This window comes from Capra hircus, chromosome 18, assembly GCF_001704415.2.
Source record: "Capra hircus breed San Clemente chromosome 18, ASM170441v1, whole genome shotgun sequence".
NCBI classification, from domain to species: Eukaryota; Metazoa; Chordata; class Mammalia; order Artiodactyla; family Bovidae; genus Capra; species Capra hircus.
The window spans coordinates 42,206,174-42,229,581 of record NC_030825.1 but is presented as its reverse complement, the minus strand read 5'-3'; the positions used below and the strand labels follow the sequence as shown (position 1 = coordinate 42,229,581).

The window sequence follows — 23,408 nt, the reverse complement described above, 5'->3', positions numbered from 1 at the left end:
GACAGAGGAGCCTGGAGGGCTACAGTCCTTACGAGTCACAAAGAGTGGACATGACTGAAGCAACATAGCATGCACACTTAGCATGCAAACATATGTATATTGATGTGTGTATATATATATATATGTATTTATTGTTGTTCAGTTGCTAAGACATATCTGACTCTCTGCGATCACATAGACTGCAACATGCCAGGCTTCCCTGTCCTTCATGATGTCCCAGAATTTGTTCAAACTCATGTTCATTGAGTCGCTGATGCCATCCAACCGTCTCATCCTCTGTCACCCCCTTCTCCTCCTGCCCTCAATCTATATATAAATATATATAAAAGGTCTTCCCTGGTGGCTCAGACAGTAAAAAATTCGCCTGCAATGCAGGAGAGAGACCTGGGTTCAATCAATCCCTGGGTCAGAAAGATGCCCTGGAGGAGGAAATGGCAACCCACTCCAGTATTCTTGCCTGGAGAATCTCATGGACAGAGGAGCCTAGTGGCCTACAGTCCATATGGTTGCAAAGAGTCAGACACACTGAAGTGACTTAGCATGCATGGACACACGAATATATATGTATACATATTGCACAGATGTATATAGACATGTATATATATAAATGTGTATATATGTAGATTGATGTGTCTATACATGTATATGTACACAGATATGTCTCTATAGATATATATAGATACATATATATGTATATAGATGTGTAAACACACACAGGGCTTTCCCTGGAGAGCCCTAACTGACACAGTCTTTTTAGCGTCTGGCTCTGAATTCCAGTCACTAGCAGTGTGCTCTAGTAGACAAATCAGGCACGTCTAGTGATTTGGTCCTAATCAGCCAGACTTTTAAACAGGAGAGGAGTTCCGCCTTCCCTAGGTGGAATCAGCAATCCACATCTTTCCTGCAGTAGCCAGAGTGGGGCAGCCCTAGGATCTGAGGGTCCTCTGGGTGCTCCTCTCTGTTCCCCATAGATCTGGCTGGAGCTCAGCAGCAGCTGAAATGTTCTAGCTCCCTGCAGGCTCTGCCCAGCCCCCAGGTGTTCAGAGCAACCTGACTGGTGCATCTGCTCAGAACCTCTCTTAATAGACAGGTGTTGGAGAAGAAGAGCAGTAATTGAGTTAATGTAGCGGGAGTTAAAAAAAGGAAAGTGGTTTTTTTTGGTTTTTTTTTTTTTTTAATCAGTTGATGTTATACGATCAAAACTTCCCACAGAGATGGGGTAGGACAGAAAGATACAGAGAATGTACCACCTCATATCCTGACCAATTAAAATATATTTATTGCACATCAGAGTTTTACTGTGCTTATATAGGTTCATTATAGAAAAACTTCAAAAGATGGCATTTTGGAAAACAACTGTTCTATTTTGGAGACTGCTGTCCTCTGACCATGTCATCTGGAATCACAAAACCACAAAGAGACAGGGAAGGCAGCCCAGGACATCTCCACAACTGGGGCCCCTATTAACTCCTTCATTAACAGACCACTTGATTTTGATTTTTAATTACTCGCGTAATCTACGCTTGTACATTGTCATAATGGATGTTTACTTTGGTGATTTATAACATGTAACACTTTCTGTTCTGTTCAAAAGCACAACTGTAAGCATTTTCCAACTTCTTTGTTCTTTGATAAAAAGGAAATTGATCTTTATCTGGTTACCATTCTGCCTTTCAAACCCTGCAAATTCTGCTTCCAAGGAGGGCTGGTGTGATGTTTCCATGACTTCGCTCATTTTCAGCCTTATTCTGGGAAGTCTCCAGAATGCCTCGGTCCATGGTCCTATGTCACTTCTCTCAATGTCACCAAAGACTGTTGGTCACAAACTTCAGAAGTTTAGGAAGCAAAAGAAGCAGAAGCTTGGACAAATACAGTCTTCCTCAAACTTTAAAACTTTCAAAAGCAGTATCCATTTGTTTCTACTCAGGTTCAGCAAGACTTCTTTCTGCTGGCTTCAGTCCTAACTTACCAGGAATATTCTTTGGCATTTCCACATAAACCACAGTCCAGCTGAGGGTGGGTGGGGGCCCGTGGGCTGGCAGAGCTCCTGGTTGGGAGACACTGCCTCTTTCCTTCCTGACCCACACTAACCCTGGAAGGGCCGGTCTCACCTGCCTGGGAAACCTGGCCCCAGAGCCTGTATCTACATCACCAGAAAGGGCAGAACCACAGCAGCTGCCTGGATAGGTCTCTACACCCCAGTAGACAGCAGGATGGTGGATGCCCTGGCGGACTGTCTCCCATCTGTGGGTCCCCCAGCCATAACACTGGGGACCCTGGATACAACCTGAGGAGGAAAGTGGACATCGGTGTGGTTGCAAAAGCTGTCTTGTCCTGAGCCCTCTCACTGGGATAAGTTCACTGAGAAGGGGACATGGGTGCCACTCTGAAAGTGAGGGCACAAGCCGGTGGGTGACCTCTCTTACAGAGAAGTGCAAAGGCCCTGAGGCAGGAACTCAGGGACCCATCCCCGAGCTCCATCCACACCCATGCATCTGGCACCTGTAGGGTGGCTGCCACATGGTAGCTTCTGACCAGCTCGCGTGTGCAGAGGGTCTTTCTAGAAGGACCACAGGTTCCCAGGGAAGAGTCCAGGTTCCGAAGCATAGAGCAGGGACTGAAGGAGAAGGGTCACTCACTTATTTGGTCTGTCATTCAACCTCTCAAATAAATGCACTGTGCCTCTGCTAAGCTATAGTTTACTGCAAGGTACTCTTGCAGGCCTGGGGTTCTATAGCATTTAAAAAGATGGACAATATTACCACCCTCACATTCTACTTGGCGGAAGATAAACAACACATAAGGAAATGAACTGAACTGAACAAGATAGTTTCACAAGGTGCTAAGTCTATGAAAAAAATAATGCAGGGGCACAAGGGATATTTCAGGCAGGGTAGTTAGGCATGGTCCCTCTCAAGAGATCACGTGAAGCTAAGCCCCCAGTTACACTTGGAGGAAGAACAGTCCAGGGGGAGGGGGCAGTAGGTGCAAAGGTCCTGTCGCAGAAGCAAGACCTCTTACACAGGAGGAACAGGAAGACGGCAATGGGGTCACAGGGAGGTGATGAAGGTCAAGATGGTCGGAGTCCATGGACCCCAGAGGGTAAGAGAGCCTGCTGCATCGTCAGTGCATGTTAGGAGTCCTCTCTTGCCTTGGGGTGACCCCACGAGAGAAGTGCTCCAGGACAGGGAGGGACAGTGGCGAGGCCCACTGTACCCAGGCTGCATATAAAGATGGCAGCCTACACCCACTGCCCATGACCACCTGTCCTCAGGATGCTGGGTGGCAGGGAGACATGTGGGCATGGGTGAGGGCCCGGGTGAGGGCTCCCTGTCTCCCATAGCATGCTGAACATGAGGCCTGTATGCACTAAATATCGTGCACAACCCTGAGCTTTATTGATTCCTTGGGAAACAGACCACAATTATTTTTGAAAATAGATGGCATATTTGTCTATCCTCTGAAGCAGCTCATACTCCAATAGATAATGTGTCAGGAGAAAAATCAAAGAAAATGGAGGTGTCCATATCTCAGATAGATTTTTTTTTTTTTGTATTGGCAATGTGCAAACAACTAGCAGAAAAGCTAACAAGAACCATGACCGAGGCTCGAGGCAGAGAGACCAAGAGAAGCCCTCACAGTGAGGGGCTCAGGCACTGCCAACACATGGGAAATGACAGCAGCCGTCCAGAGGCTCGGTTAAGAGCATCTCAATCTTTCTTTTCGAGGAGACCCAGTGGAGAGCTACCCATTCCCCTCGTCATCTGTCCAAGTCCCAGGTGTGGGTGCGTGACCCCAACGGGGCCGGAAGCCAGCCTGCCTTCAAAGACCTCCTACGTGACCTGTATCTTTACAGTTTGAGCTGGGTTCTAGTCATCTGCACCTGAAAGACCCCTAGTCCGTATGGGGATGTAGGAGGTGTGACTTCAGTACAGCAGGAGGACCCCGTAAGCAAAACATTTCCGTGCCTCGGACAAAGCACCATCAGCCCAAACCTGGACCACGGGAGACCCACGTCCACATGCCATGTGTCATTCAGGAGGGTGAGTGTGGGGCAGAGAACTAGGTCGTTAGGGTCAGCTCAGACCCAGACAGTGGTGCACAGACCAGCCCACAGAGGCTAGACCTGGGACAGGAGCGCGGCAGCTTGGGCCGCCTCCTCCGAGCTGTGCACCCAGATTTCTCACCTGTGTGTATCCTCAGGTGGACCTTTAGGTGATGGGATGTCCGGAAGGTTTTCCCACAGTATGGGCAGTCCTTCATGGCTGATCCTAGGCTCCTGTCACGAAGCAGTGCGGGCTGCTGGACGCCGGCCGATCTCCCAGCCTCCTCGCCAATGTCTGCAGCGGAGGAGAAACGTTCTCACATCACTTCAGCACATGTCAGAAGTTGTTCGCACCAAAACTGCTAACACCACACAAAGTTAGACATGTCAATACTACACCTGTCTATTTCATTCTCTAAATCTGACAGAATGCTGACAATTCATGTATTTTCTTGTTATTCTCTTAAATTATTTCATCTTTCCTATCATCATTTTAAGCAGCATATGGTACCTTTATATTGAACTGAATTAAACAAGAAAAGAAACAGCTGTGTCAGCAGCTGGTTTGATTTCTTCTTTTGCTTAGCTCCTATTAAGTATTTTTTTGCAAAAGTTTAAAAATGTTGGTGTTTGTTGAATCTGATTAATTTGTAATATGGACTAGCTGGAGAGTTTGCTATAGAATCGAAATCACATTTGCATTATATCAAGCAACAAATGGAAAAAAATGTGTCTCGGCTGAGTCCCTAAGACATGCAGACATACAGCTATTTTGGGACAGGAAAGAAAATTATCCCAAACTGATCATTTCTTCCTTGTAGAGTCTTGCCTCCATCGCTGGCTGGTGTAATCTCATGAAAGAGAGAAGAAAAAGTATGGAAATGTGGTTCCACAATTAGCCCATGATAAACATATAGTGACATATTCAAAGTCATGTGCAGAAACTCAGCTGCAAAACTCCCATAAACTTAGAGCACCACAGTTAAATCTTTGTGCAGTGACTTGAGAACTTCCTCTGTAAAGTATCAATACAAATTTTCCTTCCTGCTGTTATTTGTTATGTAACCCAAACCATTAGAAAATGGAATCAAATTTACATACGGCTGCCTTCTGCACAGAAATGACGGGACATAATAGTAAATAAAACTGTGAAAATATCTAGTGGTTGGAGGATATGTTATTGCAACACCCGAGGCCTGACATCACATTGCCAAGGAGGCGACATCAGGGGAGCGGGGCAGGAGCTGGGAATCTTGCCTCAAGAAGGGGAGGCACGCAAGCCTTCTCCTCTGGCCTCCCCACAGGGCTGGAGGCCTCTGCCTGGCACAGAACCCAAGCCCCCAAGGCTGGCAGGGTCCTGGCCGCAGCTTCTGGCCCACCCTCCAGGCCTCGCGGTAGATTCACTATGAGAACAAGGGGACTTTCTGGGATAATAAGCAGACCTGTGAGTTCCGCAGAGAGCAAAATAAACAAGATTTGTACCTTCCAAGCAATGGAAAACGCAAATTGCTTTCATTCTTCAACATCCGTTCCTGGTGTTCTCTGCTCACAGCCAAAAGGGACAGACTTATAGGCCATGAACAAGGTGAAGGCAATCACACTCAATTCTAATCTGGATGTTTGCTCGGAACAACCGTGGAACACTTTGGCTTCAAGCATCCTCTGTGCATTTGGACTGTGTGCCACCCTGGAAAGTTTCCTGGAAGGCTCGCTTTGACTCCTATTCTCCCCAACTCTTCTAAGCACCCTTGGATAAGAGTTGTTCAAAAGGTCTAATTGCCCAGCTCTTTTTTTCCTCAAAATATTACATGGGTAGGAGGACTCGGTTCATCCACATCTAGAGCCCACCTGACCTACCACTAGCTTTGTGGTTTGTCCACAGGACTGTGGAAAGACTTCCAGAGATGGCTACTGATAAGGGCAAGCAGGCACAAAGGAGGCTCTCAAGATCATGGCAGACAAATGCCCCACATGCATTCATAGCAGGCAGCCCCATGTCCACAGGTCACATCCACGAGGACTGCCGCCACCGCTGTGTTAAAAGAACCAGTTTGCCAACAGTCCAGGAGGAAAACGGCCAGACACCAGATGCCCATTCCGAATCAACCACATCCTAGGTATAAACAACTGGTGGGCCAACTCTTACCCATCTCGCTGTACCCCCACAGCCACCCCAACACCAAACCTGTTGCAGTTGCTCTCCCAGCGTAACTCGCTTATCTTTTGTGTGATCATGAGGTCAGCTTAAAATAACAATGAGCCTGATTAAAATTCTGCCCAACTGCTCCCTGCAATGGGGTTAAGATATCCTATTTAAGTTAGGATGTCATGAGCTGTCATTTGAATGATGAACAAAACTAAGTGTTGACTTCAGGACAGGAGGAGGCAGGTGTGGGCTTTTGAGTCTGCATCCCTGCCCATCCCCATGTCCCACTATCAGCAGTCGAGCACCTCCCCGAGACCCTCCTCCATCGGAGCCTCTGGGGAGCAATCCAACAGAGGAGAATATAGAGTGTGGGGAATGCATCTCCACTGCAGCCTTTGGTGGGCCCTGGCCCAGGGCAAGCTGTAGATAAATAGACAGATAAAGCTGCCACCATGCGCTCCCACAGGCTTTACAGAAGGTGAGGATGAGCTGCATCCCACTATATGTCACTCTAAGTGATGTCCTGTATCTGTTTTCCTTTTATCTTTCTATCTTGGATATGTGTGGCCCAATAAAAAGAATAAATTTGTAAGATAAACAGCTTTCTCTGCAGATTTAAGAGTCTAATTTTCACTTTACACAGATTTCCCCCCCTCCTCTTCGAGGGCCAGAAGGCCTATGGCGTTTACTCTTAGACTAATCCAAGTAGAAAAACAAACTTGAGTGAGGATGAAGGGGAATTGTGGGTGGTCCCAGGAAGTGTCCGGAGAGGCTGGAAGCCAAGTACTGTCAGTGATGGTGGAGGAAGGCCCACCCAGCCGCACACTCTCAGGGCTTGTGTGTGAGTCCCTGCCTATACCTGGATGGGTACCGTTAAACAAGGTGTGCTAGGCTAGGCCCCGCCCCTCTGAGAACCCAAGAGGCTGGCTCAGAGGGGAAGATGAGGCTGTTCCTCATTCCTTCTCTCCCCAGGGTGCAGAAGCACTAGCAGCTGTCTTTTTGCAAGACTCTCCAGACCGAGTCCCAAGGCTCTGCCTGTGGCCCCACACAGCCAGCCAAGGACACATCCATGGTCCTGGTTATGGACAGACCAGTCCTTCCCCAGCCCCTCCAGGAAAGAGATGATAGAAGGGAAGAAGCATTATAAAAAAGACATGTGTGACCTTTTTTCAGGCCACATGTGGATTGCTTTTGTTTTTGCTTTTTTTTTATATTCCGTTTTCTAAAATCTGCAGTATCTCTTCTCTCTGATCAGACGCTTGCTCTAAGAGTGTCGAGTAGAATGAAGTTGGGCATGTGAAAAGAGGTGGGCCTCAGACTCGCTATCTGCTCCTCCTGCTCCTCTGTGAAAGCACCGCGGCCAGCTCCTCGAAGCTGGGGTGTCCCCAAGAGTGGGGGCATCCGACTGCAGGCAACACAGCTTCAGCCTGAGTGTGCTCTGGGCCTCACAATATGGGGAAATAGCTGAGAAGTAGCTCCTGGGACCTCTGTTTCTTTTCCTGACCCCACTAAATAATATGCGATCTATTCTTCAGGAGTGGATATCTTACATAATGGCAGCAAATAATATTCCAGAGGAACACAGACTATACATGCAAGCCTTCCCAAGTTTCAGCCTGAAACAGGTGAATTGTAGTAGATATCAAAAACTCTGCTTCCTCCTGTTCCTACAAGCTGGGAGTGTTTAGATAAAAAAGAAGACACGGATCCAATCATTTCAAGTTTTGTTTCAAGAAGTTAGGCAGTTTCTCAAAAAACTACAAATAGAACTACTATATGATCCATCAATTCCACCCCTGGGTGTATGTCCAAAGGAAGCAAAAACACTAATTGGAAAAGATACATGCACCCCGATGTTCACTGTCTACAACTGCCAAGACATGAGAACACACTGAGTGCCTATCAACAAGTAAACTGACAGAGAAGACATGGGGTGTGCGTGCGTGGTAAGTGGCTTCAGCCACGTCCGACTCTTTGTGACCCAATGTAGTGTGTCGCCTGCCAGGCTCCTCTGTCCGTGGAATTCTCCAGGCAAGAATACTGGAGTGGGTTGCCATGCCCTCCTCCAGGGGACCTTCCCAACCCAGGGATCAAACCTTGATCTCCTGCATTGCAGGCAAATTCTTTACCACTGAGCCACTGCGGAAGCCTGTGGGGTTTATATATATATATATATATGTGGGGGGGGGGGGCTTCCCAGGTGGCACTAGTGGGAAAGAACCCATACACACATATTGGAGAAAGAAATGGCAACCCGCTCCAGTATTCTTGCCTGGGAAATCCATAGACAGAGAAGCTACCGTCCACAGTGTCCCCAAATAATCCGACATGACTTAGCGACTAAACAACAAAATACACATCCAGTGTTATACTACTCAGCCATAACAGAATGAAGCTTTGCCATCTGCAACAACGTGGATGGACATGGAGGGTATTCTGTTAAGTGAAACAAGTCAGACAGCGAAAGCCAAATACTGTATGGTATCTCTTACATGTGGGATCGAAAATATACAACAAACAACCGAATAATACAAAAAAGAAACAGACTCACAGATACAGAGAACAAGGCAGCGGTTTCAAGTGGGGAGAGGGAACGGGGAGGGGCGGTATAGGAGGAGGGGATTAAGAGGTACAAACTATTATGTCTAAAACATGCTGCAAGGATATACTGTACAATACTGGAAACATTTTATCATAGCTGTAAATGGAGCACAACCTTTAAAAACTGTGAATCACTACACTGTATGCTTTATATATAATATTTATAATATTACACATCAATTATACTTCAATTTAAAAAGATGTGTTTGGGGGGACATCGAACAACTGACCCTCGTAATTTTGTCATCTCAGGGTCAGAAACCTTGCCTTCTATGTTTCCATTTGATTCTCCCAATCTTCTGAGTATATAGCTAGGTTGCCCTAGGTCAAGCTGACTGAGGTGCATTACCTTCCCTAGAATTCTCAGAGGGAGAGCCCACAGCTGTGGGCTAAAGAAGGGGCTGGGAGATTCGAAATGGTTGTGGATTATGTTAGAATCCTCATCATCAACTAAACCACAAACTGGCAGTCCTGGAGAGACAAAGAATCAGATGCTTAGAAAGAAAAACAACTTCTCAAAAGTTAAAACCTAGACGCACATAAAACACCATCAGCAGCTACCCGCATCCATCTCTGAGACTGGCTATCTTGTACACAAATGTGATTTGAATTTCTGGGTGCCTCATTATGCACTCAACCTTACTGTTATATTTGTTTGGAATTTAAAAACTTGGTTTATGAAATAATTTTGTATTTTAAGGGTAGATTCCTTCCCCCAAGGGTTATCTTTAAATACTTGACTTCCTTGGTACATATTTAAAATACCCTTGTTTGCAGAGAAGGAGTCAGGAGGCAGAATCTCTTCCTTCTTGGTCCCCAGTGCCTGGCTATCCTTAGGCAAAACCTTTCACCCCACCCCAGCTGGACTTACTGGCTCTTCCCCTCCAGCTCCTTATAGTCCTGCGATATTGTGAGCCCCAAGTCCACTGCAGGCTGTCTTCATCCACGTAGTGGCCTTTCCTTCACCCACCCTAGCCTACGTGTCCAGTCATTTCAGTCGTGTCTGACTCTTTGTGACCCCATGGACTGTAGTCCTCTGTCTATACCCTCCTCCAGGGAATCTTCTGACCCAGGGACAGAACCTGAGTCTCCTGTATTGGAGGCAGGTTCTTTACTGTTGAGTCCCTGGGGAAGTCCTAGCCCATCTTAAGCCAAATCAGAAATAGGGATGGATTTTAGAGAGATGGGAGGAAATGACCACGAAAGGGATAGTACATCCTTCAGTATATTCCATGAGCCCCAACTTTTCCCAACTGCCTTTGCCTAAAAGTTGGCACCACTGACTAGTCCAGGCAATGGCTGGAGGCACTGAAAGGAGAGACTCTGTACCATGGCCACCTCCCTCTCCTCCCCAGCCACTCTGTCCTTGCAACACACGTGTTGAGGGGGCAAAACTGCAAAATAGAGGATGCCTGGATCGCTGAGTCCCCAGATCGACCCAAGACAGACTGCTCACGAATGAGAACAAATCTTGGCTCTGTCAAGTCCTGGAGACTTGGAGACTAGTCGCAATGGGAGGAATCAGGAACCAAGTCATGCGAACCTTCTACTAGTGAAGTCTTCAAGGTTTATACCCAATTCTCCAGGTAGTCCTACTAATCCACAGAGTGTGACAGAGAACAAGGTCCAGAGGGACCAAAAGAGGCAGGGTGGGACCAAATAGAAAAAGCAAAGAGAGGTTCCTTTTTAAACTGTGCATGCACCCTTACTGCTCACCTCATCCTGCCAGGCAGCCTTACCCTTCACACGCCCAAAAGTACATTCCGGAAAGATTTTCAATTAAAAAAAAATTGTAATGATGATGATGAAGATAAGCCCATGAAAGGAATAGAGAGTTGTCCCAGGAACCTCAGTGGGATGAGGGAGCTGTCCATACACCTGAGTGCTTACTATTTTACGACGTAAAAGGCCATGGTATTTTAATTTCTATGAAACTCTTAGTATAACAGTAAATACATTTTCCCAGATGAGTCGTGCAGTTCATTCTGAAAGTCTGCCTTGTGCAAAGAGCATCTCAAAAGCACAGCTCTCACTTCATTAATGAAGGAAAAAGCAATTTGTAGAGTCTAAAGGGTGAACAGGACACCAAAAATCACATCTTTCTTAATTTCTTTGCCCACATGTATCAGTGTTCTAAATGGTTTCAGGGTAGAAGAAAGAACACTTTGGAGAAAATGTCCAGGAGAATGTATAGTTCCTCTTAAAAGCTTAACACTTTCGCTTATTTTGAAAACTTTAAAACAGACTCAAAACAATTACTGTGGTAGAGGTAATGGCTGTGGCTGATGAAGGGTTCCTTTTATTTTAAAAAACGATTTTAAATTAATGGTATGCATAAAAATTATAACATTGCCATAAACAACTGTACTTAACTCTTGGAAGACGTAACTCATGCCTTAGGTCAGTATTAATTTGGTGTCTCTGTTATTCCATCAAAGTTCTCTGGTTTATGACGGCCATATATAGTCATGTTAAATACTTAAGCATTAATATGGATTGGCAAAAGTATTTGTTTAAATAGAGAGCTATTTTAGAAATGGATGGCCACTTGTGAGAAGGCCAGCCAGCTTCCCTGTGGGTCCTTAAGACCAGGGACCAGGCTGGGCTCCCTGGCAAGGCCCAGCTCGTGACAGACCTCTGGTCACAGAGGTGAATGTCCTCCATCATCGCCTTCCTCACCTCTGACCCAGACTCAAAACTGTGCAGAGCTCCATTTGCTTTTAGCAAGATAGAATTTCTGGAATTGGGGAAATAGGTCACTAAAAGGCTAAAATTTGGAGGAAAAGAAGTATAAGATACTAGGATCTCAAATGGCTTCTCTAAAGCAACATTTTGATGAGTTAAGTGAAAATGAATCAGAAACATATGGATTAAATTTCCCTTAAAATACACAAGGGCTTCAAAATCAAGCACTGTGGGCCAAATGTGTTTCTGGTTTTACCAGGCCCAGAGCCCTTTCCTAACTGTCACGGGAGTGTGCGGAACGCCCCTGCTGGTGACTGGGCCACCATGGGGTCTCTTCCCTTTGGCATTGTGTGACGCTGCCACCGACAACATGCTCTGTAATCCTTGGGATGCCAGTTCTCCCAAGGTGCTCAGGGCTGGCTGTGGGCATGCGCTTTTAGTCCCCAGCCTGGGAGCTGTGACCAGGGATGCAGCAGGCAGGATGTGGGACTCGGAGAAGCAACCCTTCACAAGACAGATTTCTTGGGCTCGACGGATTTCTCTGGGCTCCGCACACCTCTCTCTTGCCTCTGGCCTGCAGGGCAGGGACACATCCCAGAGACTGATCAGGTGAACCAGAGCAGAGCAGGGTCACCTATGGACTGGCCTGGGGGAGGAGAAGCAGGCAGGATGCGACTGGAGAGGCACGGCCAAGGGAGATGCCATCCCCTGGGGAAAGCCTGGCTATGGGCAGGGGAGGGACAAGCCATTGGCTCTGTTACTCCTTAGAATAACCCCCGACTCCTCACGGTCTCCCACCCCCAACTAAGTGGCCCCCGCGGCTGCTCTGACCTCATCCCAACTCTGCTCCAGCCCTCCACCTGTTTTCCTCAAGGCCTCCTGGCTGGCACCCCACTTTTGCTCCTGTTGCCACAGTTCAGTTCAGTTCAGTTGCTCAGTCATGTCTGACTCTGCAGCCCCATGGACTGCAGCACACCAGGCCTCCCTGTCCATCACCAACTCCAGGAGCTTGCTCACACTGATATCTATCAAGTCAGTGATGCCATCCAACCATCTCCTCCTCTGTCATCCCCTTCTCCTCCTGCCTTCAATCTTTCCCAGCATCAGGGTCATTTCCAATGAGTCAGTTCTTTGCATCAGGGGGCCAAAGCATTGGAGCTTCAGCTTCAGCATCAGTCCTTCTGATGAATATTCATGACTGATTTCCTTTAGGACTGACTAGTTGTTGTGGCCCCATCCACCTGGAATTCTCTCCCCCCAGAATTCACAGAGACTCACACTCAGACTTAAGTCCACCGCCTCTCCTGGGCGTGCTGTTTCTGACCACGCTGTCTGGAGGAATTCTCCCTGACTCCACATTCTCAGGGTGCTCTTTCTCTGGTTTGCCCTTCGAGGAACTGTCACCTATTGCAGATGCTAACTGACCTGCATATTTGTCTGCTTACCACCTGTCTGCCCTTGGACACAAGCTCCACACAAACAAGGACCACACACTACTGTTTGGTGTTATAACCCCAGCACTCGGCAGGCACTCTGCTCAATAGCAGGTGCTCAATACATACTTTAAAACTTGCACCTACTCTTTTAAACACACCCTTTTAAAATAAAGAAAAGAATCAGAGGAGGCAAGCAAACTGGAATTCAGAGGGCAAGATGAGCTCCTGACTATAAGAGGAAAGTTGCTTTGAGTAGTCCGGGGAAAAGTGGCCCCCTATATGAGCAAAACATCAGAAATGCCCCCTGTATGAGCAAAATATTGGAAATGCCCCGTATATGAGCAAAATAGCAGAAATGCCCCCAAAGTGCTCAGCACAGACCATCTGGGGCTGGAGTGTGAAGACAGCAGCGGGGCAGGAGGTCAGGGGCACCTGGGGAAGCTTCCTGAAGGAGGAGGCCTCAGGGTGTCTCCTGGGTCTCTAGCCAGGTGGAAGGAACCACACACATACACTTTAATCAGCAAGATCACAACAGCTTGAGGGAAGATGGCGGTGTGTCGTTGAGGCACCTTCCAGGATTTCATCTGCCTGCTGCTGCTGCTGCTGCTAAGTCGCTTCAGTCATGTCCGACTCCATGCGACCCCATAGACGGCAGCCCACCAGGCTCCTCCGTCCTTGGGATTTTCCAGGCAAGAACACTGGAGTGGGTTGCTATGTCCTTCTCCAATGCATGAAAGTGAAGAGTGAAGTCGCTCAGTCGTGTCCGACTCTTAGCGACCCCATGGACTGCAGCCTATCAGGCTCCTCCGTCCATGGGTTTTTCCAGGCAAGAATACTGGAGTGGCTACTTCCTGGCTAAAAAGGAAGATGTCATTGCATTGTAAGAAACAGCATAAAGAAACAGTAATCAATAGAAAAACATAATAAAACAGATACTTTAGAAGTAACCCATGCCCCAATCACTACTGTAATTATTGCAAAATATTTGTTATGCTTTCCCTTCTTCATAATTTAAATTACATGTTCCTTTCTTTAAAAAAAGAACACAAAAAAGACAGACTATAGAAGCCTCTACTTTCAGTAAAGCATAAATTCCCAAAAGACTTCTACGTAATTTATTTTCTTAAAAAAAAAAAAAACTATAGCTTTTAAGATCCTCTTAAGGTAATTTACAGCCCCCTCCTTTATGGTTGGGGTGGGGGCTGGGGGAAGATTGGAGAAGATCTCTTTGACTACCGGGTAGGCTTCAGGAATTCTTACTTAAATGACACTGAGAACAAGCTGGACCGATCTTTTTCAAAATGTGCTTGGTCAGTCGCCATAACTTGTGGGCTGAGTTTTCTCTAGGGACGGACACACACTGAAAGGAGAAGGAATGATCTGGAGATAACGCCTCCCCTGGAGACAGGTTTTGCCATATTCTTTTTTAAACAAAGAAGACATCTTAAGCACCTTGCAATATCTTTCATTTAATCGTTGGCAGAAGGCAAGTCCCTGATGAACACTGGCCTGTGTCTTTCTCTTTAACCAGCTGAGTGATCCAAGCTTTTAATATAGCCATTCCAATTATTGTAAAAGTCATCTAGTACCTTATAACCACAAATATTGACAGTTTATTGCACAACACATTCCTGACATTTGAAGGTCACACCATACATAATACATACTCTTTTATAAAAGTGTCTGGAACAAAAAGATACATGATAAGCAATTACCTCTCCCGGCTTGTATGTATGTACAGTTCGGGGCCAACGAGGTTGCATGGGAGACACAGGCACCATTTTAAATAATCTATTAAGGCAGCATGGAGGCATTCATGATGGATAATTATGAAATGGCTCGTGGACACGCTGCAGTCAGATTGGTTGGCTGGGCCATGGGGTCTGGGCAGCTCTCCTCTTCTGAGTTAGGGTCACAACGCCACATCGCCACAGAGAGCCCTGCCTCACATCACAATCGGATTTTCCCCCAAAGCCACTAAGCATAACAGAGTCACAATATGTTCTTGTTTTTCAAATTGGTCTGTATGTGGCTGAAAGGAATTTAAAAAATCCACCAGGCCTGGTTCGGATGCATCCCACCCCCAGGCTGTTGGGGCCCTGACCGCAGCTCTCTCATCACATACACAGCCAGACACCACCTGCCCAGGGCTGCGGTGTCCAGACTCCTGCACAGGGGTACATGGCTGGCAGGCCCAGATGCAAACCAGGGTGAGCTCTACTGAAGCTGAGGGCATGCAACATCTCCTGAGAACATTCCGCAAAAGAAGGCACTGCCTACCGCTGCCCCCGCCACCCCCCATGCTGTTCCCACTTGTCCTTCCGGCTGACGTCTGACAGAAAGGTTCCAAGCGCAGATTAAGTGGAAAAAGTTTTCAATCAGGTGCTTCAGGTCAAAACCAAGTTCCACCAACTCTTAGAGAACATAATCCTGGGCAAATGACATAACCTCTCTGAGGTTCATTCAGTTTCCTTATCTGCAAAGCGGGGATAGTCGTTAACAATTCATTTAGCAAGGGCCTGGTGCAGGCAGGATATGCTCCAGTTAATAACAGCTTTTAACATGAATATTGCCAAAGGGACGCCTTGCATGCAAGGGTGGCTCGTGGGGAGGGCAGAGACCTGTGGCTTTAGCACTCTCCCCAAGCCACAGAACCTACAACCTGCACAAGGTCCAGAATGAGAGGGCATGCTCCCTTTCTGAAAAGTCCAGGTTACAGCAGTTTCTCCAAAGCTCTGAACATCCAGGCAATTCTCCCAAGTTAACAGTGAAAAACAATTCAGCCTGCAATTGAGCTTTGCATAGATGACAATCTTTAATCACAGATGAAGCAGCAGGTCATTAGAATCTATATCAAACTCCCTCCCAAATGATAATAATGGCTACTGTTTGGGGGAAAAAAACATATATATATATATATATATATATATATATATATATATATATATACCTATGCATGTATACATCCAAATATACATTATTTTAAAACTGTATTAAAACAAATGATCAACAAACTCTCAAGATAATCAAAAGTCCTTCCAAGAGTAATTTTATTTTGATTTTCAGGGTGAATGCCTTAAAATTTAAGACACAGGACCAAAATGATTTCTATAAAGATGACATGTTTATTAGCATTAAATCCCAGGCAAGAGGGCTTCCTTATAAAGAACACATTTTTGCATCTGAAAAGCATACATATTAGAATGTGTGTGTTTCTTTAAGAAGCTATTCTGTTTTAGAGGGTAGCGGGTAAGATAGGGCACCACGTGATCAGGAGGTTGCTATGGTAAATATGCATTTTTTATTGAAGAGTAAACAGTGGCAGAAAACAAGTGTCAATTGCCAGCTCTGAAGTTACTGCCATTTCTGAGCTGCACTGACTTATCTAGCCCTTTTAATTTGAGAACCTTTATTAGAAGAATAATATCAATGGATCAAGATTTAAATTTTTTTTAATAAATGCTGAAACTTTAAACACTTTGTAGTAATAAATACTTTAGCTGACATATAAAAATTAGCAAAAAAAATTCTATCCAGCTCTGCCCATCACGGTACAAACATTTTTCTGGAGCTGTTTTGCCTGGCTGATAGATCTCCAAAGGACGAACCCTTTGAACTTGGCTCAGGCCACAAAGCAGAGGAGCCAAGGAGACAGTCAAGGTTACTATACTGACCACTGTCTTGGTACATGCCAGCAAAACAAAGCTGGAGCTGATGCCTTGGAGAATGGCCTTCCCCACGAGTGGTCCAGTGTCTGCATCCTGGCAAGGTTGATGCCCCCCCGAGCCCCCAGGCTCCTGGCTGGGGAGTGGACTTTGGACAATACGACTATGACATGCTCAGTGAAGTTTTTGCTGTTTTCCTCCTCATGACCCCCAGACACTGCTTGAAGGTAACTTTGCTTTCTGATAACCATAGGAGTAGCCTTTCTCAACTACAAATGAAGCTGTGCTATAAACCTCAGATAGCTCCTGGTTACATTTATATCCTGAGTGGGCCCGCAACTAGCTTCTCTGGCCAGGTGAAGAGTGTGGATTTTGTTCTCCTTCTAGCTTATAACTGGCAGAGGACAAGAGGACCAGAGAAGTCTTCCTCCATATCTGGCACGTAGTAGGCATCCAATCATCACTCATCCGGCTCATGCATGAATGAATGATGTGTGAATGAATGAACTGACCCCTGGGGACTAGCTTCCTGGGGAGCAGCTTCAAACAGGAAGGTCAAGTCTGCTCATTCTTCCTTTGAGCCCGGACGAAAGTATCAAGTGTTGGCAAAATTCTCAAAGGGAAACCTCCAGGTTCTAGCAATCCCTAGACCAGTCCAAACAAATCTTCGCAAGGGACCAGCAAATGAGTTTGTCCGCCAAGGAGGCCCAGGGAAGGAGGGGACAAGGACAAGCAGTCTTCCTTGTGGAGGGAGGGGTGGTGGGACAGAGGAAATTGTCCCCATGGTCCCCAGGCATGCACAGAGGCTGTCAGCCAGAAGGGGTCACCTCAAAACACCTAGAAGTGTTTGACTCCAAGATCTGAGTTTGAGTTTAAACTCTGAATTTTAAGCAAACCACTAAAGCGTCATGAACTTTAGCATCCTAATCTGTATAACTGGATAATTGGATAATGGTACTTACAAAGGAATCTGAGTGTTTCATGAGATAGGGGATTTGCAAGGCCTTAATATACCTTAAACCTTGCAGAGCTATCACAGGCAAGTGGGAAAGTCACTGGCTTTGAGACAGCAAGCTCTGGGTTTTCCAACCTGGACCTGCCACTTCCGGGCTACACCTCTGTAGATGCTTCCCCTAGCCTTGCCCAGACTGTAAATACTGTCTGTAAAGTGGGCATAACAGCACTACTTTACAATCCCTGTGAAAACTAAATGACATAATGTGAGGAAAAGGCATGTGATACACTCCCAACTGACAGTTCCCCTGAACTACCCAGGTCCAGACCTACCCTTGACCTACCTACACAGATAACTAGGATAAACCAGAGGTGATGATTCATACAACAGCATCACCATAGGAGCCCAGCTCATGGTCAGCGCCCTCCCCCAGCACACTGCCAAGCTGGAAAGGTCATCTCCGGGGTGCAAAGTGGCACCAGTCTCCGTGGTGGGAAACCCATGAACAAGCTTCCACGCATGCTCTGTTCTAATCCTGAAGTTACAGTTTAACACCTTCTCCCAAGACACTTCCTAGACAAGACAGACTTGCTCAGATCATCCCTTTGAGATGAGTGGGTGAGGAGGAAGGGTGAGGAGGAAGACCAGGGGGAAGGTATCAGACTGGGATGACAAGGAGAGAGAGGAGCAGTTACCATTTGGGGCAGTTCAGGCCTCACCATCCTACATACCTTTCATGAGATGGCTGGTGTTAAAGGGCGACAGGCTGGCTGCTTCTGAACATCTTCACAGAGCACCCCATCTGCCCAGACATGCCAGGCCCCTCAGTCCTGTACCCCAGAGGCCTTCTGACCAGCTCATGCCCATACCCCAATATTGGGAAAGAATTTTACAGCCACCTGTAATTTTACAGGCACTGGGATGTGAGTTGGGACTGTGATGTGATGTGAGCTGGGAGCTTTCCTTGACAAGCCTTCAGGGGGCCAAGGAGATGCCACTCACAGTCCTGCCTGGGTCTGTCCAGGGCATTCCCAGAACAGCTAAGAGCCCCAGACAGCTCTACTGACCCTCCAGAAAGAGAAAGGTGGGAACTTTCTCTTTGATGGACCTCAGAATCTCAATACACACTCATCCCTCTTCTTGAAACATACACCCCAAACCCTAGCACATCACCTCCCTCATGCCTGGTTGATGTGTTCATTCTTGAGAGTTCACTCTCTTTCTTGAGAGTTCAGCTCCAATGCCACTTTCTTGGAAGACATTCTTGTACTTAAACACTGAGTCAGGTCAACCCCAATTACCCTAGAATGAAACCTTCATGACACACCTCTCAGAGTTTGTATTTACCATATATATATGATACCTGCTTAATTTCTCTCTCCTACTAGCTTGTCTACACTTTACAAGCTGGGGTGCAGTCTGATTTTTTCAATATTATCTCCCTAACCTCCTGGGGCTTCCCAGGTGGTTCAGTGGTAAAGACTCCGCCTACCAATGCAGGAGACGCAGGACCTGCATTGGGAAGGATGGAACATGGGCTCCATCCCTGCATTGGGAAGACCCACTAGAGGAGGAAACAGCAACCCACTCTAGCATTCTTGCCTGGAATAGTCCACGGACAGAGAAGCCTGGCGGGCTACAGTCCACGGGGTTGCAAAGAGTCGGACACGACTGAGTGACTGACATGCATGCAAAGCCTCCTGAAACAGAGTAGGTGCTCAGTAAATACTGATGAGAATGAATGAATGAATGGTGTTGGGAAGGCTGGGTGGTCATTCCACACGGTGTGGCCAAAGGACGCCCCCGTTTTGAGACTCCCTATACCCTCCTGCACTGACCTGCCCTAGTGACACAGAGTCCAGGGCTTGCGCTATGTAGGGACAGCCACAGCCAGCTCTCACAGCAGGGAAGGGGAGTGGGGGTGTGGTTCTCACAACTCTCAAGAGCCCCGGCCCAGATGTGGGGGTGAGAGCGGCAGGTGGCAGAATTCAAACAGAACCCTCAGTGTGCATTGGAGAGGTTGAGTGGGTGCCAGTCCAGGACCTGGGCTGGTGGGGAGAGCAGAGACCAGGCCCTGGGGCAGCTCCTCAGGACATTTGTTCTGCTCAGTTCTTCTGCTGAGTATCTGGACCCGAGGAAAAGTCTGCCCAGACATATGTTCTTGGAGGGAACCCCACCACATGCACACATCCCCCACATAAGGAATACTCCACTTTCCCCTCTGTGTGAGGCTTCCTGCACCCTCCTTTCCCTTGGCCTGCCACCCTCGGCCCTCCAGCTGCTCTCACAGCTCCCACCCCCCACCTCAGCCTCCTCCCCAGCTCACCCCTGCTCAGCACCACCCAGTGTTGCCTGCTAGAGCTCAGTTCTCCAGCGATTCTTCGGTCTGTCTGCTTTGCCATGGCATTCCCAGCCTGCTGGCAAGGTGCCTGGCACATAGTAGGTACTTCGTGTTTACTTAACACTTTGTGACACCACTTTGGATGTAGATTAGATCCTGGTGACAATTTCTAATAAGGAAAATCGCTTTCTCCCTTCCCTTTGGAAGCTCCTTCACACTAAAATTCAAAGCAGCGCTGGAGTCACAACACATATAGTCCTGTAATGCTAATTTCTATCCCATAACCGAGAGAGACAACTAAATGTTGCAAGGTTATTCAAAACTCCTGCCCCTTATCCTCTGACTTCTCCTTAGGGGGAAATTGCACAGGAATACATTTCCTCATCTGTATGTTAAAGCACGGTTATAATCCACCTATCATGATTGCAATTTTGGGAATCAAAACGGAGATCCAAAACAGCAGTGTGATCTACATTTTAGCCACATACATTATAATAAATTAAGTCAAAGAAAGAGTTCAGCATTAACTCTGGGTCTATTCCTTAAATGCCCTAGGAGAACCTTGAAGCTGCCCTCTGTAAGAGCCCTGGGCTTCCCTGCCTGCTGTCCAAGGGCTGCAACGTGGCCACTGACCCACCGCCTGGAACGGGTTGGTCACAGAGCCAGCTCAGAGTGTTGACTCAGTCCAGCTTTGCAACACCTCGGGGCTTGGACCAAGGAGGCAGAGGGGACACAAGTGTCCACCACCATAATGAGCTAGCCCATGTTCTTTCCCCTGCCTGGGCCTCTGTTTCCACTTCTGTAACTAGCGGGGGTAGCAACCCGATGGAGAGCTCATTCGTTACTCAGGGTCTTCATGTGCCAAATTTATTTTTAACATTTACAAACTTGGGGCATTTCACACATGGTCTTGGTTTCAGCCTCTGCTAAAAAAACTGTTCTCTCACAACGCTGGGTCCAAGGTCCCCAAGGGGCAGCAGCTCTTGGGGTGGGTACTGGGGGCTTTCTCCCTGCTCCCAGCCCCCTCCCTCACTCTTGCTTCCTGGCAGCCCCCACTCAGCAGGCACAGCTCTGTATTTGCCATCTCAGCTGAGATGGTCCAGGACACCCTTTCCACCTCTAAAGACGGCCTCAGTAACCTCAGTTGAGCAAATAAGGCAGAAGCCTCCAGACTAATTCTCATAATTATGATGGGTCTATTATTTCAAAGCCAGTGATTATTGTGGGGTCAGGTGCTCAGAGGAAGAGGGAGAGAAACATACTTTAAAGTGATAGCAAACATCCTTTGATTCTTTGCTCTGATACCAAATTGCATCCAGAAATGCTGAAATACGTGCTCACAACCTTAGTCAAATTTCAAAGAGGCCTCGGCAGGAAGGGCAGTGATCAGGGAGAGAGAGGAGGGGCCAGAGAGCCAGGCAATGGAAAGAGCCCATGCAGGACCCTGGGCGAGGGGACGCGGACATGCCCCCGCTGCTGCACTGACCTGGAGACTTCCGCCACACCCCGACACCCATGTCTGTGGCACCCAGCCTTCTCCCTCCTGCCTCCTCACGTGTTCCCACTCGGCCGCACCACCTGTGCCTCCCGAGCACAGCCTCGAATCCTCCAAACCTCCTCTGGACGATTCTGCCCAATGACATGCTGCTCCGGGCTGCTCTCTCATTTTTCTCATGCGTTTTGATTCCAGCCTGCTTACCAAGAGGACCTCGTGGGTTTGCCTGTCTCGTAATCACCTAAAAAGCCGAGCAAAGGGCTGGCCCACTGAGTCACTCAATAAACACAGGTCGGTTGACCTTTCCATTGTGAAAGACACCGTTATTACCTCCTCCAGGGCTTTCTTCCCAGGGCTTCTTCTAGGAGAAAGGCAGATCCAACCAAATGACTGACAACACCCTGGACTCCCTGGCCTCATTTTCCTTTTGGTTTTGGCCCCCAGTATTTGCTTAGAGGCGAGTTAATTCATCCCGCCCACAAGTAGGAGACGGGCAGCAGTCCACACAGCAGGTCAGGCAGCCCACGGGGGCTGCAGGCGAGCACGACGGGTGGCAGAGGAGGCAGCTGGGACACCCGCGTCACACAGCGAGGGGCCCAGCTCTCTCCTTAGTCCAAGTCTGTTTACAAGAAATCAGATGCGTGACACATTGATGGAACCCACTCTTCCTTGCCACCCTTGCCCCTTGGGCTGGGGGGCAAACCTCTGGCCTGTGTAGGAGTCTCCACTGGGTCCCTTTCTGAATGTTCTTCTTTTACTTTGGGGGACTTCCTCTAGGCTGCAGAAGGGCAGGAAGCACTTCGGTATCTACTCCCACATCATCCACCATGGATCTGTGGCCACGGAGCTGAGCCCAGTGAAAGCCCTCTGTTTGAGCAGAGCCCCAGAGGTGGCCCTCTTGCTCCTGTGGTCAAACCCAGGGCACCTGCTGACATCCCACTTTTGCCAACAGCTTGAGATACCTTCAGTGGGGAAGATCAGAGGTTGGGAGTTTTACCCTGAAGGAACTCAACATGCACGTGGGTGGACAAAATAAATGTATAGAAAATAAGATTCATCATGATAACGAAATATGAACCAGCTAATGATAACATGAATACGAAAGACTGGGATAACTATCATGATAGCAGCTGTAACATTTATCAGGTGGGACATACGATTATTTTCATTGTACCAAGGGGAAAACTGAGGCACACAGAGGTTGAATACCTCGTATGAGCTCGCCCAGCTGCTCAGGGCAAAGCCAGCTGCCGTGCAGGTCTCCTGACCCCTGAGCCTCTGTAAGCCACCCAGGGACTGAAGTTCATGGTGCAGGCTCATGACGCTGTGAGGACAAATGGAGATGAAGGCTACTGTGGGGCGAGCCAAGGAGGCAGCTTCATGAATGGAGCGAGGGAGCCCAGATTGGAGGGGCTGCTGGGGGGCGGGCAGAGAGGTGGTGTTCTCTGAAATCCTCCAGGAGTGGCTGGTCTCGATGCAGGAGGAAAACTGCCTCCTCGGAAAAACCAGTGATGAGCAGGAGCACTTCACCTGGCAGGGGGGCCTGTCAAAGTGGAGTTGTGCCCCCTGAGGTGGAGACCCCACCCTGCCCATCTACTACGCACTCTTCGCTTCCATCACTCTTTGGCTCCAACACAATCAGAGCATTTGTCGCGCCATCTCAGATCAAGTCTGAAAGACGGCACGCGCCCTAGTGGACTCCTCTGCCGCGTCCAAGGGGAGGGAGGCCCCAGTGGAAACAGACTTCTCTGAGGGCGGAGGTAACCTGTGTAACCTCCTCCTAAGCACCCGCTCTTGGAGGATGACAAACGGCTTCAACTGAGTAATCTACGGCAGAGAGCTAAAGGGGTGTGGCTGGGGCCTGGACTCTTCTCCTCAGGGAAATCGCTTTGAAAACATATGCCATTTGGTGCAATCTGCTCAGCTTCAAAGGCAAAGCAAATCCTTTCAGGGGTCAAAGACCACCTCTAGGGTAGAAACAGTACCTGCCTCACTGGGCTTTGCCCGGCTGGGTGCGAGGTACCCCCAACGTAGGAAAG

At 47.8% G+C, this 23,408-nt stretch overlaps 1 protein-coding gene across 5 annotated transcripts in view; it reads right to left on the bottom strand.

Annotated features, from left to right (window-relative positions):
* Positions 1–23,408, bottom strand: part of ZNF536 (zinc finger protein 536) — a 452,519-nt gene that overhangs the window by 162,732 nt on the left and 266,379 nt on the right. For all 5 annotated transcript variants that reach the window (XM_018062250.1, XM_018062249.1, XM_018062251.1 and 2 more), the window contains one exon: positions 4,188–4,340. In XM_018062250.1, the coding sequence (XP_017917739.1) occupies positions 4,188–4,340 (153 nt within the window). The remainder of the gene's footprint in view (positions 1–4,187; positions 4,341–23,408) is intronic.